The sequence below is a fragment of the Eulemur rufifrons genome, chromosome 6 (genome assembly GCF_041146395.1).
Source record: "Eulemur rufifrons isolate Redbay chromosome 6, OSU_ERuf_1, whole genome shotgun sequence".
Classification (NCBI taxonomy): Eukaryota; Metazoa; Chordata; class Mammalia; order Primates; family Lemuridae; genus Eulemur; species Eulemur rufifrons.
The window spans coordinates 99,465,890-99,482,067 of record NC_090988.1 but is presented as its reverse complement, the minus strand read 5'-3'; the positions used below and the strand labels follow the sequence as shown (position 1 = coordinate 99,482,067).

Below are 16,178 nucleotides of genomic sequence, written 5' to 3'. Positions count from 1 at the left end.
TTTTCCTTTTGTAAAGAACTGGGAGCACTGGCGTCCTCTCTGACCGAGGGCAGGATCGGCCTTCTGTGCAGGAGAGAGGCTCGGAGGAGCGGGGAGTGTGCTCTGCAGGGAGGTGGGGACGGAATCTGTGGCTTGAACCACTCCGGTGGCTCTGAGGCCGGAGGAGAGGCTTTTGCATTGAATGGGAAGGAAGCGGGAAAGGAGGAGGGAACGACCAAGCACATCTCACAGAGCTGGAGCGAGAATCTCAGTGTAGAATGGAAACACCTAAATAAACTCCCTCCGAGAGACCGTCTTGCTGCTTGGGGCGCATGGAAAGAGCAGGGAAAAGAGGAAGGAGGTATCTGGTTTTTCAGAAAATCGGATTTCAGGTGTGAAGGTCCACATTCAAGACACAGGGAAGTCAGGTCTCGGGCTCAGCTTCTAGAAAGAGATCGATGGTCTGAGCTAGAGGTGGGCTTGGTGCACCACAAGGGGGGTGGCCCTCTGGCCCTCCAGGGCCTATGTGACCATGGATCTTGGGGAATCTGGACAGTGATGAGCTGAAAACTCTCAGACACCTGCAGTCAGGGAGAGATTCCAGATGGATTTTGGAACCACTAATTATACGTACCTGAGGGAGGAGGTCACATGCTTTGGATCCATTTTTAACCTTCAACCCTGTAGGGATGAGTTGTGGGGTGTACACGTGTGTGCGTGTGTTCCTGTGTGTGTGCATGCATGTGCCTACTAACTCTATAGGACACGGGCCACTGGGGTTTATCTACATAATCAAAGGGATTGGAAGGGCTGGGTTAATTCACTGTCGGTCACTACTGCATTCTGCAAAGACAGGCGGCTGCCCTCGGTCACAGAGGCCACTCTCTCTCCCCCTTGTCACCTCCTATAAACACTTTACTTAGTAAGAGCAAATGTGTTGGGGCCCAAATTTGTTGAACAACTGACTCAATTCATGCCTTTTTGGAGGTCCCTGTGGACCTCACATCACTTTCGGGCATGAAGTCTGGAGCCACCAAATCATGAATCATGACAGAGTGACCCGCAGCTGACATCTAGCTGAGGCAGGTGAGGGGAGACAGAAAACAAGACAGTGAAGTGACTCATGGGGGACAGAGAAGGCGGTGAACTCTGCAGAGGAAAGCAAAGTCGGGCGGAGTTTGAGGAGGCAGCGGTATTAGTAATCACAGGTGAGTGCGTGAATGAGTGGGCAGGGGCCGAGCAAATGCACGTGTGAACAGACAGGTGAGGGAATGAAGGTGCGGGTGGATGAACGAACCCCAAACCTACCAGAAAAGCCAGGGTGAGGAGCCCAGCCATCTCCTTCCGGGGCCCACCGGCCGAGGCTGTGGCCCCAACCTCCCGTCCAGGACTTCTCAGGGAAGGTAGCTTGGTTAGACCACTGCCCCCTACCCCACGCAGTTGGCACTTTGTCTCAGATCACCTGCTGGGGGAGCATCAGTCCCACCATGGCAAGGGGGACAGCCTGCGTGCGGTGAGCCCGTCACACACAGCAGAGTCCCCTGGGGGACGCCCTCCAGTGTCCGAGTGTATTTCTCTTTGGTACGAAACAGGATCTCTCTCACCTCCAGCGTTTAACCGCCTGTGTGGCCAGCTGTGTGACCAGCGAGGTTCTGTAATCAAAGACGACTCCGTCAAAATATTTCAGGGATGTGCCTCTACTTGGCCTTTAGGCAAAGATGATTTTCTCTAAATTTGTGCTGTACGGGTAAAAAAATCTGATAAGTTGGCCATTTTCACTTAAATATTAATAACGGGCCGGGCGTGGTGGCTCACGCCTGTAATCCTAGCACTCTGGGAGGCCGAGGTGGGCGGATCGTTTGAGCTCAGGAGTTCGAGACCAGCCTGAGCAAGAGCGAGACCCCACCTCTACTAAAAATAGAAAGAAATTATATGGACAGCTAAAAATATATATAGAAAAAATTAGCCGGGCATGGTGGCGCCTGCCTGTAGTCCCAGCTACTCGGGAGGCTGAGACAGGAGGATCGCTTGAGCTCAGGAGTTTGAGGTTGCTGTGAGCTAGGCTGACGCCACGGCACTCACTCTAGCCTGGGCAACAGAGTGAGACTCTGTCTCAAAAAAAAAAAAATAAAAAAAATAAAAAAAAAAAAATAACAAAAGGGTCCAGTGCAAGGCACAGGCTACAGCACGTGTCACTGTCTTAAGTAACAGTCGTCCCTTCCCTCAGGACCAACCTATTTCATGTGCATCACAGCAATTTTAGAAAACACAGAAAACTGCAAAGCAGAAAATAAAAGCCATCCCAATCATTTTCCTTGGATGATAGTAACAGGCTCCACGGCTACGCTCTCCGGGACAGCTGTTCCTGACCACACGTGGCTCTGAGCCCTGGAAACGTGGCGTGTCTGAACGGAGATGGGCTATCGGGGTAAAAAACACACCAGATTTCAAATACTTAGCGGAAGAAAAAGCTGTAAAATATCTCATTAATACTTTTTATATTGAGAACATGTTGAAATGATATTTTTATATAATAGATAACGTAAAATACATTATTATTTTCACCTATTTTCACGCTTGTTAGTGTGGCTGCTAGAATATCTCAATGACGCGTGTGGCTGGCATGATGTTCCTGGCGGGCAGTGCTGTTCCATAGAGCCCAATAACTTGCTCTTTTAGTGTGCAGAAATGATCCATCAGGAGGCGAGGGTTTTTGGCGCCAAACCCAGCGGGGTTTCAAGGCTCTGATCCCCCAGTGTAGGGTAGGGGATCTGCTGACAGTTGTTGGGGCTCCTGGTTCGTTCCCTCGTTCATTTCTCCCACAAGCACGGGGCCCTGGGAAGACAGCAGTCACACACACTGTCCCCTGAGAGAAGCTTGCAGCCCAGCCGCTCGGCTGCAGGACAGAGACTCCAGACCTGGCAGAGGCCCTGCTGCAAAACAGAAGCTTGGGCAGGGAGTGATACATACACACGTCGGACCCACAGTGAAATGAACAGCAAGGTTTCAAGGAAAAGGCCGTGGTGGCCAAACGAAAATCTGGAACATCTTTTATTCCAGCCATTGGGGCTCACGGGAAAGCATCAGGATCTCCCATAAAGATAACTACGCTCACGGTCTGTCCAGGGAGCTCTGGCTTCCTTGATCTTTGGGAGAGAGGCTGTGATGAGGTCACACGTATCCAGAGTGAGATCCACGCTGCAGCCAGCGCCTGTGATGTTGGGATCATCGCCAGGCCCTGAAGGTGGGTCTTTAGGGAGATTAAGGGGTTGCGCTGGTCATCGACCCCAGGGGAGTAACGCAGGTTTGGGGCACTTGTGTCCCCACACACCCTGTGGCAGAGGCTGCGTGGGTGAGAGCAGTTCTTGTCGAGTTCACACCCTCTCAAAGGCGCAGAGCGCCAAGTTCTGTCCCAGCTCCACGGCCCTGGGGCCTCGAGTCACCTTCAGCCCCTCGGACCGCGAGACGGGAGGGCTGTGCTCTCCTCATCCATCAGAACTGGCAGATACACAGTCGGCGGCGGGAGGGACTCAGAGGAATCATGCAAGTGTCTAGCGTGCTGTGAGCTCAGGTTGAGGGGTCTGCACAAGCGAGGTGGAGGTGGAGAACACGGGTGAAAGGGAATTGCCCGGCAATCTGAAGCTCTTTCTTGCCCTGTTAGAGAAGGGAGCGTCCGCCCGGCTGTGATGCGGAATTTCCACTCTCTGCCTGTGCAGGGGGCAGGTTGAGTCCCGCCCGAGGGAGGCTGACCCTGTCCCCCAAGGCGGAGTTTCTGATGCCAAGGCATCCATCGCCCTGGGCATTGGCACTGTGACTCCCGCAGAGTCACGGGGAGGAGGCAATGGCTTGAGGCTCGGCCTGCGCTTCTCCCCGCACCCCCGGAGACAGGCCCCAGGAGGCTGCGTCTGCAGAATCCACTGGCAGACGCTGCAATCGCTGTAAGAAGGCGAGTTGATGTTTGTAAAGAGCTTAGCGCGGCGCTAGCTCGTAGTAAGCGCTGTACAACTGCTTGTTAAATAAACATAGATGGGAAAGCCTACAGTGTGCCAAAGATGAGGAGCAGAGTGCAGAAATGAAGCAGGAAAAACGAGGATGACAGGACAGCGGGAACCGAAGCGACTGGAGCCACTGGCAGAACAGAGGTGAACGACGCCACCTGAGCCGGACAAGAAGGGCTTCCGGGAGGAGGCGGCTGGCCAGGCTCTAACCTGCCCGGTGCGTGCTTGTCGAGTTCTCTGGAACTCTGCGGGCAGGCCCTGGGTCCACGAAACACATTAAGAATCTGAAACCTTCCTATGGAAACACAACATCCATGGATTCGGTTGGAGGGAAAAAAATCCCCCCAGACAGAACTTCATGCCTTGGCTGCGTTTCAGGACTTCGGCTGGCGGTTTCCGTGCCCGCGGAGTCTCGCTGTCACGCTGCAGCTGGCCGGCCTCTGCTCAGGCGCTGACCTCATGCGAGGGAAGGAAATGACAGGGGCCCCGTCTCGCGCCCACTGTATCTCAGTTATAAATTCCCCGGGCGCGTCTTCCCCGGGGATAATCACAGCCCAAGTCGCTGTGACCAGGTTATTTCATGCTCCTGTGTGGCCTCGGGTTCTGTCCCACACGGCTGCCCACCGGGCCAGAGCCGCTGTTGGCACTCACAGTGGCCCTGAGTCACGGCTGCTCAGTTTTTCCGTGCTCCTTGTCCTCTCCCGGGGCCGTGGTGAGTCACCAGCACTTATTAGGCCCCTCTGAATACAGAGATTTGTACTGGGCAGCAAGCTGCTCTGTGCAGGGACAGCCAGACTGAGGGCCAGAGCAGGCTCAGTGAAGCCTGGGCTGGGCTGGTGTCACCACCTCCACCAAAGGGTGGCAGCCTGGGGCACCTGTGTATTTTTAGTTTGTAAAGGGAAACCAAATCTCCTTCCTCCTACCTGTCTAGGTCCGGGTGTGTATGTGTGCAAGTGTGTACGTATGTGTGTATTGAATTCGTGGAGCGAGCTCTGATTTGGGAGGTCAGGAGACCTTGGTTCAAAGCCAAGTTTGCCCTTTTGCCTGACCCTAAGCCAAGAACATCACCTCTCCAGGTGTGCTCACCTGCGAAACGTGGGGTGATAAAAGCGGCCTCCAAGGTGCTCTGGAGAGTGCAGGTGCAGGCTGGTGGCAAGCCTGAGAGCAGTGCTTCTCAACCGGGGGTGATTTTGCCCCCTGAAGGACAACTGACAATGTCTGGAGGCATTTTTGATTGTCACACTGGGGATGGGGGAGAGGGTGCTGCTGGCATCCTGTAGGTAGAGGTCACCAGGAAGGCCATGAAACATCCCGCAGGACGCCCCCAGCCACAAAGAGTGATGCAGCCCCAAATTTCCATGGCGTCGGGTTTGAGAACCCCACCTTAGAGCTCCATATAAGAGGAGGCCATCACCGGAACACTCCCCGGACCAGACTCACCGTGGCCAGGTGCTTGCCCCTCGGTCCTCACCCTGGCCTGGAAGGGAGGCTTTTCATCACCTCATTTTACAAAAGGGGAAACCAAGGCACACCGAGGCCGTGTAGTTAGAGCCAGGTATCATGGTCTTGATCACCAGGCCCTGCATCCATATAATTTGGAGCAGCCTGTTCTGTCTCACTTTGTAAAGTTTGGTTTGTTCAACTTCCCACTAAGTTGCAGACGGCCGGGTGAGTGCTCAGACATGTGCCCTGGGGCGGGGCAGAAGATGTTCTTCCCTGTGGGCGATGCCAAGCGGATGAAGATAAAACGCTGTTGGAAAGGGCTCCCCTGGCCAGCCTCTCACGAGGAAGTCCCCCCCCGACAGCCTTGCACTCTGCACTCTTTATCCCTTGATGCATGTACCCCCAGTGACTGTTAAAATGTCAGCAAAGACACGGGTGTCTGTCAGTGCCACCAAACAGCACCAAAGGGCAGCACTGTGTCAAAACAGGTGAGCTGTGAAGTCCGGAACTTCCCATAATAAAATGCACCGTTTAGACTAAATAGACTGGTTTTTCCCTAATTCGTAAGCAGGGAATTAATCCTGCTGACGAAATCGGTCCCTTTCGATTTTTAAGGATGAAAATCACTGAGTCAAAAAGCAGAAGATGAAAAATTAATGCAACAGTTTATGGAGAGGGTGCGTTTATAAGCCACTAGCGACCCAGAGTGGAGAGAGAGAATCCCAACAAAATGACCTGTAGGAGACCAACAGGGACAGGGTGAACATCTGCAGAACAAAAGGGACCCCATAAACTGGTCCTGACTCGGGAGATATCTCCACTTAGGGATATTCTCTTCTCCCTCCCTATTTTGGGGTCTATTGATTTTACTTTTTCTTGATCCCTGAAATCCTAAGATCTGAGAACCCCCAGCCCAGCCTACAAGTGGTCGGGAAGCAGAACTGACCCTCTGTGGCTCTGCCCTTCAAGGCCTGGCTGTGCACGAGGCCACCTGCATTTCCCCTGCTCTCGCTCAAGTGTTTCTCCACCGTCCACGAGAAAGACTTGGGGGAGGAGCAGGTGAGAAGCAGCAGAATGCAGGGACGGGAGACACACAGAGGCAACCCACTGGATAGGTAGCAAAGAAAGTGGTGTTTTATAGGCCAGCAGACGTCTGGAACCCGGCAAAGGCATGAATCACAGAAACAAGAGGTTACATACCGCTTCTTGAGTAAAGCCACTGGGGGGCGCTGTCCAGGGAGAAGGTGGGATGCCTAAGGGATTGTCCCCTGACTGGGCAGTCCCCAGAGGGGTTTGAGCACTAAGCCATAAGGGCCATCCCAGCCCCAGAGCCCTCTCAGGTCAGAAATGTCACTTAAATGTTCGACACCAATGTATCCAGAATTGACTAATTATATTTTTACTCTTTTTTTCACAAATCACACCTTGTAGAGTTCTGGAAGAATCTTTGCCACTTGAACATAAGTTTAGAAAGATAGTACATTAGGGTTACACAATGTCGGTTGTTTACCAACAAGGATAAGAGGATGAGGTTACATAATCTTCTGTGTGTGTGGAATTCTTCCCAGCCCTGGAAGCTTGGCCTTTCAGGGGCAGAGGCCATGGAGGACTGTTTGTTTCCAGTGAGGATCTGGCCAGCCTAGGGCGCTTCTCCAAACCCGCTCTTGCTGTCCAAGGTGCAGACAAAGGACCCTTTAGGGTCACTCAGCTCCCTTTGGCACAGCCGGCCTGAGGACTGAGTAGCCTTCCCGCACCTTCCCAAGTTCAAGGAATTCACCAACTTGTGCCTAAATGGGGAGCCTCACTGAGGCCCCAGGAAAGGGGAGATCATGACAGTGACAAGATGGCGATGGTAGTGACAGCAGTCACTGTTGCTGAGCCTGGCGGAGGCTCTGAGGCTGAGGAGGCTGGCACAGGGCTGCAGGGCTGGAGTGCCACAGCTGGAACTCGACCCCACCCCATCCCCTCTGACTCCAGATCCCAGTCTCTGAATCACGGCGCTAATGACGTCATGACCTTGAAAAGCAACTTTATAACTTTATAATACTTTAGAATCACCTCTGTAGGCCCTGAATGGTCCTAAGTGGCCGTTCGCCAAGCAATTATTGAGCGTCAGCTGTATGAACCTGGTAGACAACCCACTGTGAAATGGAGTCAAGGAAGGGCTGCTCTAGAGGTTCAGGCAGGTACTTTGGGCAGAGAGGCAGAGTCCAGGACGGCTTCCTGCAGGAGGTGGTATCCCACACACACCATGAAGAACTAACAGGGTGTGGAGGCAGAGGAAGACTGTGTTCCTATTGGGCGGGGTTGCCAGCATGGCCCCTGGGGCTAAACCTGAGTGTGACTGTCCCTTGGGGGCCTGCCTCCTTCTCCTCCTGCGGGGATGGAGGCTTAAAGACCTACTGTGTGTGGCGGGGGTGCTGGGTCCTAGGATGAGAGCTCAGAGCCCTGGCCCCTCCCTCAGGGAGGCAGCAGAGCCTCCTGCCAGCAGTGGGGGCAACTCTGCAGGGGCCCCACGGAGCCTCAGGGGGCCAGGGACTTTCCTTGGCCTTCCTAAGCCTAGGTCTCCTCTGCACAATGACAACCAGCATCCTTCCCTCGCAAGTGTGTGTTAGATGAGATGATACACACTCACACGGTGTGTAAGGGACTCTGCATGTGCCTGGTCACAGAAGGCTGAGAGCTCCACAAACGGGTGCCAGGGTAACGTCAGTGGGCTCCAGAGAGAGGATCCCGTGGGGACGTTGCTGCAAGAGCCAGGGCAGCTGGAGGGGCGGGTCTGCAGGAACGAGTCTGCCCGGAGGAGGTGAGGACTGAGTGACAGCAGTTTGCCAGGGTGGACGCGAAAGGGGCAGGGAGAACATTCCCGACTTCAGTCTCTGAAGCTTCTCTCCCTGCCGAGGTGACCCACAGCACAAGTGTGCGCCACTTGGGGACCTTTATTTAAGGCAGAAGCTATTGGAAGGTCCCCCCGGTATGAAAACCCTTTCCGCCCTCAATAAATCCAAGGGGCACTTTCCCTGGTTAAAAATAAAACTTGGAGGGGCCCCCACAAGAACGGAATCCTTTCTTCCTGTGTTTAAATTTCTACGGAAAATCTGACCCGCGTGGCCGCCGCCCCTGCCATGCGCGGGCAGACTGCGCTTATATCTTTAAGGAGGAGAAAGTCGGGCGGTGTCCAAGTTCCCGACCCGGCGCGGGCCGCCTGCAGGACTAGCAGCCGAGTGGCGGCGCGATCGCCCCGGGAGGGTGGGCGCGCCCCGCACCCCGCACCCCGCACCGCGCGGGCCGGGCGGGCCGAGGGCGGCGGGCGGAGCAGGAGGCGGCCACGTCCCTGGGCCGGGGCGCGGGGAGGCCCGGCCCCCTGCGAGCGCGCCGCGAACGCTGCCGTCTCCGCTTGCAGAGGCCGCCGGGGCCGTGGATGGGGAGGGCGCGCCGCCCGGCGGTCCCAGCGCACAGGCGGCCACGATGAGGGTCAACGAGAAATACTCGACGCTCCCGGCCGAGGACCGCAGCGTCCACATCATCAACATCTGCGCCATCGAGGACATCGGCTACCTGCCGTCCGAGGGCACGGTGAGTGCGGGCGGCCGCGACCCGGGCGGGAGGGCCACGCACCTGTGCCCCGCCGGGAGGGCGGGAGCCGGGCGGCGGCGGGGCCTCCGGGGACCTGGGCACCGGCCGCACCCTCCGGGCCGTGTCGGAGGGGCCCACCAGCGCACGTGTGCCCCGGGAAGGGCGGGCCGGTCCGGACCAAGTGCATGCGCTCAGCTGGCGCTCTGCTTGTCCGGGGCGCGGGCGCCCACCCAGCCAAACGCAGCGCCTGGGCCCCGCATGGCATGCCCTCCAGGGCTCTGTCAGCGACCCGGCTCAGCTCGGCTCCCAGCCTCCTCGCCCCGGGTCCAGAGCCCCAGCGACAGCGCATGGCTGGGGCCCCGGGGAAGACCTACTCTTACTGGCCTGCGGCCAAGGGTGCCGGTTGGGGCAGCCCAAGTGGGGGTGGGGGTCTTGGGCTGAGACCAAGTTGGTTGCCACCCCAGGAAAGTGCTAGCCACTGGGCACCATCCTCTGGGACTCCAGCGCCACCCCCACCCCCCGCCCGCGCCGTTTTGAGAGGGGGGCACTTGCCAGGGGAGGGAGTTGTGCCCAGGGCGCTGGGCCCAGCCCAGAACTCTCAATGCCCGGGGCAGCTGGCGGGCGCCCGTCAGTCGAGATTGTTTTCTGTGCTGGCCCCTGCTTCCCCTGGGCACCCAGGCCTGGGTAGGGTGGTGGCTGGGGGTGGGATGCTGGTAGGGAGCCAGTCATGTGGTTGGGAACCCCTATCCCAAGGCCTCCTACCCCCACCACCCTCCCTGGGGCCAGACCCAGGGGTCATGGAGATCCCTGGGTTGGGAGGGCAGAGCCCCAGGGGGGGAGCATCCATGAGGGGTTTGGCTTAAAGGAAAAACTTCTTCTGAAGAGGATAGAGCTGTGGAAGCAGCTTGCTCTTGGCAGGAGGGGGGTGCTGTAGCAGCACCTTCTGGAACCTAAGAACAGAATTGCCCCCCTTCCTCCTTCCCCTACAGCCCTGGCCTGCCCCTCCCCAGACATCAGGCCCAGTGGGGCTGCTTCAACTCTGATGGGGTTGCCTTGGCCTGTCCCTCTTGTCTTGGGGCTGGAGTGCCCTGGGGGGGCTGCACCCAGAGAGATGAGGGGCAGGGCTCCTGCTTTGCGTCCCAGTGTTCCGGGGAAGGCAGAGACTCAGGTCGCAGTGGGGGGCTCCCGGGGGAAATGGGGGGCTCCTGGGGAACGGAGCTTGCACAGAGCTGCAGGGGGCATTGGGACAGGTGTGGATGGAGAGGGGGTCTGCCTGTGACAGATGGGATTGGCCTCAGAAGCTCAGGGATCGTCATTGGAACAAAGCCATGGGCCAGACCATGTTGGGCACCCACAGACAGTGAGACAGGGAAGGCTCTGCCCATTTGGAGCTCACCTGAGGAGTTGGGATTACCCACGACAGTGACAGGGACATTCCATAGCGCTGGGCTCAGTTATGTCTCACAACATGTGGGGCAGGTACTGTTATTACAGGTGAGGAAACTGAGGCCCGGAGGGACAGGTGACCTGTTCCAAGTCACCCACTAGCTAACAGAACAGCTAGGAAGGGCCTGAGACACAGATCTGGTGGCCACAGAAGGCCTGAAGAGTGGACATTCTGGGGAAGGAGCTAGCTATACCCATAAGGGTGGGGACGGGACCTTTCAAAGAAATCACATATATTCCCAGAGTTGGGAATGTGGGACACAGTTAGGAGGCACGAGATAATGGTGGTGGCCAAGGTTATGGAGAAATGGAGGTTGACCAGATGAGACTTGACAGTGAATTGGATGTATGATAAGAAATAGAGCCCTTAGCAAACAGGCCCTGGGCTCTGGAGTTTAGTTCAGGGACCCATTGCTTATCCAGACTGAGAAACCATTGGTCTCTGGCAAACCCAGGTGAGCCCCACAAGGTCTGCCAAGAGGGAGCTTGGCCCAGAAGAGGCACACAGCACTTACTCTGGACATGGAGGGCGGGGACTGCAGGAAGAAGTGTGCTGCTAGTGACATGGCCACAGACAGGCTGGAAGCAGCAGCTCTGGAGCCAGGGCCTGTTGGTGCAGGGCGGGCAGCATGGCAGGGCGAGCCACCCAGGGCATCCCCAGCATGGCTCGAGCCAACGATTATTGCTCACTCATTGCCCTGAGTCACCCAGCAAAGGCCAGAGGGCGTGGGCTGCACTTCCAAGAGTTCCTGTCCTGTTCTCAGATGTGCACCACATACGTGCACAAATCAGCCACAGAATAAGCCCATCCCAGCCGGGCTGCAGTTCCCAGCCTGTGTCCCTCGGCCTCTCCTCTCTCTGCCATCCCCAGGTCCAAGGGTAAAAATCACTTCGTTATTTCTCTATGATGAGGTACAAGAAGAAATGACTCGAAAGCCAGGGGCCAGGCTGGATGTGATTTATTTCATTAGGTTTTCTTTGTGTTAATCTTTGAGTGTTTCTTTCTTCCTTCAAACTGGTGGTTGTCAGTGGCCTGGGATCCGTGTGTCCCGAACAAGCCCAGACATCCCAGAGATACCTGATTCTCCAGTATCTGCGCAGCTGCTGAGATAAGAGCATTTCCCTGCTAGTCCGCCTTTGGGGATGATCTGTTCACAGATTTTGCTTAGTAATCACGAATTGATATGTAGTAACCTAATTTAAAAATTTCTTGAAATAATAGTACCGTTTAAAACTGATGTTCCCCTCTCATCTGTAATTCGAAGATTCCCAAAACCAAAAGAAATTTTGCAGGTCTCTGATTTCATTTCCCTCGTTTTCTGAGAAAGCGAATGTAGTATATTCCCTTGAGTGTCACGATATTTCATACAGATGTGTGAATTCAGCTCCTGGAGCTCCAACTCCAGATAATTGCTGAATAGACGAACGCATGGGGTCCCAGGGCAGCGTTCAAGGCGTGGACAAGGCGTGGACACAGCACTCCTCTCCCACCTTCTGCCCTTTTCCCGAGTTTGGGGAGGAGGCTTGTAGAGGCGGGTGTGGACCCAATGAAGGCTGCCCTCTCACTGCTTGTGGTGCCCGGGCCAGGGCTGCTTGCTAGGAAGGGACCTTTGTCCCTGACATTTTCCCCTGTGACCTCAGGAAGGCATTTCTCTTCCACCATTTTGCTATCTTCTTTGGGGAAGCTCTTTCCAGGAGCACCCCCCCCCCCAAATAGGGAGTCAGGGAGTAATATTCAAAATACTTTCATATCTTTCATCACACCTTTTATCCCCACGAGAATCCTGTGACCTAAATCAGGATGTCTTTGTAGGCCGGGCCCGGCGGCTCACGCCTATAATCCTAGCACTCTGGGAGGCCGAGGCGGGCGGATCGTTTGAGCTCAGGAGTTCGAGACCAGCCTCACTAAGAGTGAGACCCCATCTCTACTAAAAATAGAAATGATCTGGACAGCTAAAAATACATAGAAAAAATTAGCCGGGCATGGTGGCACATGCCTGTAGTCCCAGCTACTTGGGAGGCTGAGGCAGGAGGATCGCTTGAGCCCAGGAGTTGGAGGTTGCTGTGAGCTAGGCTGACACCACAGCACTCTAGCCCAGGTGACAGAATGAGACTCTGTGTCAAAAAAAAAAAAAAAAAGAGATGTCTTTGTCTACATCTCACAGATGAGAAACTGGGGGGCCAGAGTTAGGGGGTGTCATGTTTAAGTTGCTGGGCTGGCTGAGTCTCAGCTTCTGTGTCCTGGGGGCTGATGGCCACTACCTATGACAGTGTGCGGGACCAAGCGTTTGCCGTTAGTCCGCGCGTGTGCACATTCATTCTTCCTGCAGCCACGTACTCAGTGCCAACCATCAAAAAGATGAAGAGGAAGCCCCTTACCCTCAACAACGGGGCACCAAGGGTCGCCTCTCCTTTCTTAAGAATATGGAAAAGACATTCCCAAGCGTTCCTGAGCCTTTGCATTGGAAAGTTATGCATCGAGTCTAATCCAACCCATGTCTCTCTCACAGCAGTTTGAATCCTGGCCTTTTTGCCCTGTTTTACACGAGAAAAGCACCACTCCACTACTCCACGGAAGGGCTCCACAGAGTCACGTGGCTTCCACGGGGACCACTGTGGTCCTTGCTATGTGTCCACCTGCCCAACTATCCCTAAGCCCAGCTTGAAATTGCTCTCTAGACCTTAGGGCCGGTGTAGGATATAGTAGGGAGAGAGCCCACACTTGCTGTTGAAAGGTCGCTGCCCACTCACACTTACCCTCGTAGGCTCATCCCCGCTTGGTAAAACTGAGACCCGAACAGACGAGACAGCAGGGGAGCCAGGCCCTGGGGCTGTCACACCTTCGCTCCGTGCTGCCTGCTGCTGGGCCCAGCATCACATCCAGCTCCTGTTGTGACTTTTTAAAGTCTGGATTTGGCACTGCCACCATCTTTCACTTGTGGTCTACTCTGACCATGAGATTACAGACTGTCCTCCCCTATTTCTTTATTTGTGTGTATGTCTCCGTTCTTAATTAGAGTAAACTCTTGTTGAGGGTTCACCATAGATATGCCAGGTCGTGTTGAAAACTCTTTATAACTGCAGTCCCCAACCTCGGGCTGCAACCCGGGGCTGGTCCATGCCTGGTAGGAACCAGGCCGCCCATCACCACCTGAGCTCCGCCCCCACCCCCCATTGTGGAAAAATTGTCTTCCATGAAACTGGTCCCTGCCCTGGTGCCAAAAAGATCGGGGACCACTGCTTTACAACATATATTGATTGACATGTTTCCTTCCTCCAGCAACCCCAGGAGGGAAGTTGTATACGTGAGGGAGGTCTCAGGGGATACGGAGGAGCAAGGAGGTTCAGCTCTGGGCCAGGGGTCACCCAGCCGGTGAGTGGCAGCTAGTGACTAGGGAGGATGCCCACTCTCGGTCAGCCTCTGTGCTGCCATTCCCTGCTCTGTGTTGGGGAAGGTGGGCGACCTTTCTGCTTTCCCAAAGATTGTCAGGCCCTGAGGGTAGCTGGTTCCTCGGTCAGGCCCCAGTGGCAGTTGTTCTTGTTGAACCCAGTGGGCTTTCCTGTCTCACCTTGGCAGAGATTGTTGGCTGCGCCCTAGGATAATCTGCCTGCTCTCTGGCTTGAAGGGACCATTCTGAATGTCCTTCTCTTTCCCTGAGAGTTTGTCTGCCCATCCTGTTCAGTGTCACCCACATCCCTGCCCACCAGGAGCATTTGTGGGGCCCCCACTAGGTGCTGAGCCCTACCGGACGGAGGTGTGTTAGGGACAGTCCCAGGCTAGGCCTCGGGGGTCCTGCCGTCCGATTTCAGGATCACTGCGAGTTACAAACTTGCAGGTGGATGGTTCAGAGACGGTCCCGGCTCGCGGAGACCTGCATGGGCCGGAGGGGTCAGCCACCTTCGCATCCCAGCACACAGGGGCTTTGCCCCATGCCCTGGAAACCAGGTCCGATTGTGAGGGCTGAGAATGACAGGGAGCGCACGCAGGCAGGTGCCCAGCACGTGCAAGGCAGGGACTGGGATGTCCCGTCAGAGAGGGTGGCCTGGCTCCCACGGAGGACCCAGTGAGGACAGAGGAAGCTGGAGAAGGTGGGACAGCAAGGATACAGGGGACAGTCCGAGCTCCAGGAGATATACCACAGGCCCCAGCTCAGCCTTGTAGGACCACAGTTCCCCACTTGGAGGACAGGGGTGAGCCCCTGCTGTGCCAGGATGCCAGCAGGGGTGCCCTCTGCCCCCTTGAGACTGCCTGTCCACCTTGGTCTGACCGTCTCCTGCCTTTTGCCAGCTCATTCCCCGAGCATGGGCCTGTGTCACCCAGGGGCAGCCTTTGGGTGCAGCTCTTTGGCCCACTCTGTTGTGAGGAGAGAGAAGCACCTTTAGCCGCCAGCTCCCCGCGACCCTACACTCCTCGGACCTTCCAGGGATGCTGAGGAGTGTGAGCGGCTGCCGTGGGGTGGAGGTGAGGGTGGCGGGATGGCCCCCGGGCACCCAGCCCCGGAATTCGATGGAGAGTCCGTCCGGGCACGTTCTGGACCAGCTTGTGCTCAGCAGAGACGATCATCAGCTTGATTAATCCTCCCGGCCGCCGACACGGCAGCTGATGTTATCCTCCCTGCTGGGCAGGGGCAGACCCTGAGGTTCAGAGGGTCAAGGACCTCCCCAGGCCTCAACGCTGGAGAGGAGCCAAGCCAGACCCAGACCCAGGTCTGGCCAACCGCAGGGCCTGCCGCAAAGCTCCTGCCCTGCACTGTGCCAGCCCCACCTGCTGCCCCAGCTGTCCCTGACGGGCCTGTGGCCTTGCATTGCCCAAGCTTCCCCACTAGCCTGCGCTAACCTGCTGCCTTACCAGCTCCACTTCACCAGCACCCAGCTGGCCCCGGGAGCAGCAGGGACAGAGCTGAGGCCTCTAAAGGGCTGCACCCTTCCCGTGTCCTCCAGCACCGCAGGCAGAGCCCCGCGCTGGGGGCAGCGTGTGGGAATTGGGCACCCAGGGCTGCAAGTCGGGCAGCTCACCCCAGTGAGCCTCAGTTCCCCCCACTGGCAAATTGAGAACAGCTTTTTCATGCTTCTCCCACTAGAGGCATTCAGGAGCAGCGCTGGCTGCAGACGTGAGACGGGGGCGGCGTGGGGTCTCCCGTGGCCCATCTGTTGCTAGGCTGGGTGTGCAGCCGTGCCCCCCTAGCCTGCCCCCGAGCCCTCCCAAGGCTGCCTGCCCCCCACAGGCGTGGTCCTGGCCCAAAAGCCCCCTGCAGACTTAAGTCGCAGCCAGCAACCTGGGCAGGGCATCCACGCAGCATCCTCCTGGGGTCGCCAGGACAGCTGGTGCCCGCATTGTTGTAGTCACAGCCTTCCTGTCCCCCCACCCTTAATGCTGAGTGTTTGGTGGGGGGTCCTCAGCCCTCCAGCTTCCTCGATGTACTTTCGGTTGTACCCAGCCTGCCACCCCTCAAGTGAGGGGTTCTTCCTGCCACTTCTCCCGGCCAAATGCCCAGCACTTTAGCAGCCTGGTGCAGCCTGAAGCCACACTGTGGTTCCGGTCCCCATGTGGGCAGACTTTCCAGGCCAGCGAGGCCCAAGCACAGCTCTTTCCACCAGCCATCGGCGTTTGGGGCCCTTCCTGGAGCTGTACGCCCGTCTTGCACGCCATCAGGGGGACCTTGTTCTTGGAGGGTGCCCTTGGGGGCTGGATGGGACCCTCAGGAGGGGGGTGTCCATGCACAGCCACAGGAACCG

The 16,178-nt window shown here is 56.6% G+C and overlaps 1 protein-coding gene across 6 annotated transcripts in view; it reads left to right on the top strand.

The window, feature by feature from the left end:
• Nucleotides 1-16,178, top strand: part of ANO1 (anoctamin 1) — a 153,862-nt gene that overhangs the window by 56,822 nt on the left and 80,862 nt on the right. For 4 of the 6 annotated variants that reach the window (XM_069471717.1, XM_069471716.1, XM_069471714.1 and 1 more), the window contains exon 1: nt 8,594-8,996. In XM_069471717.1, coding sequence (XP_069327818.1) covers nt 8,889-8,996 — 108 coding nt within the window. In that variant the 5' untranslated portion in view covers nt 8,594-8,888. Of the gene's footprint in view, nt 1-8,593; nt 8,997-16,178 lie in introns of those variants that run through there. The other 2 variants (XM_069471712.1, XM_069471713.1) reach the window with 1 other exon arrangement.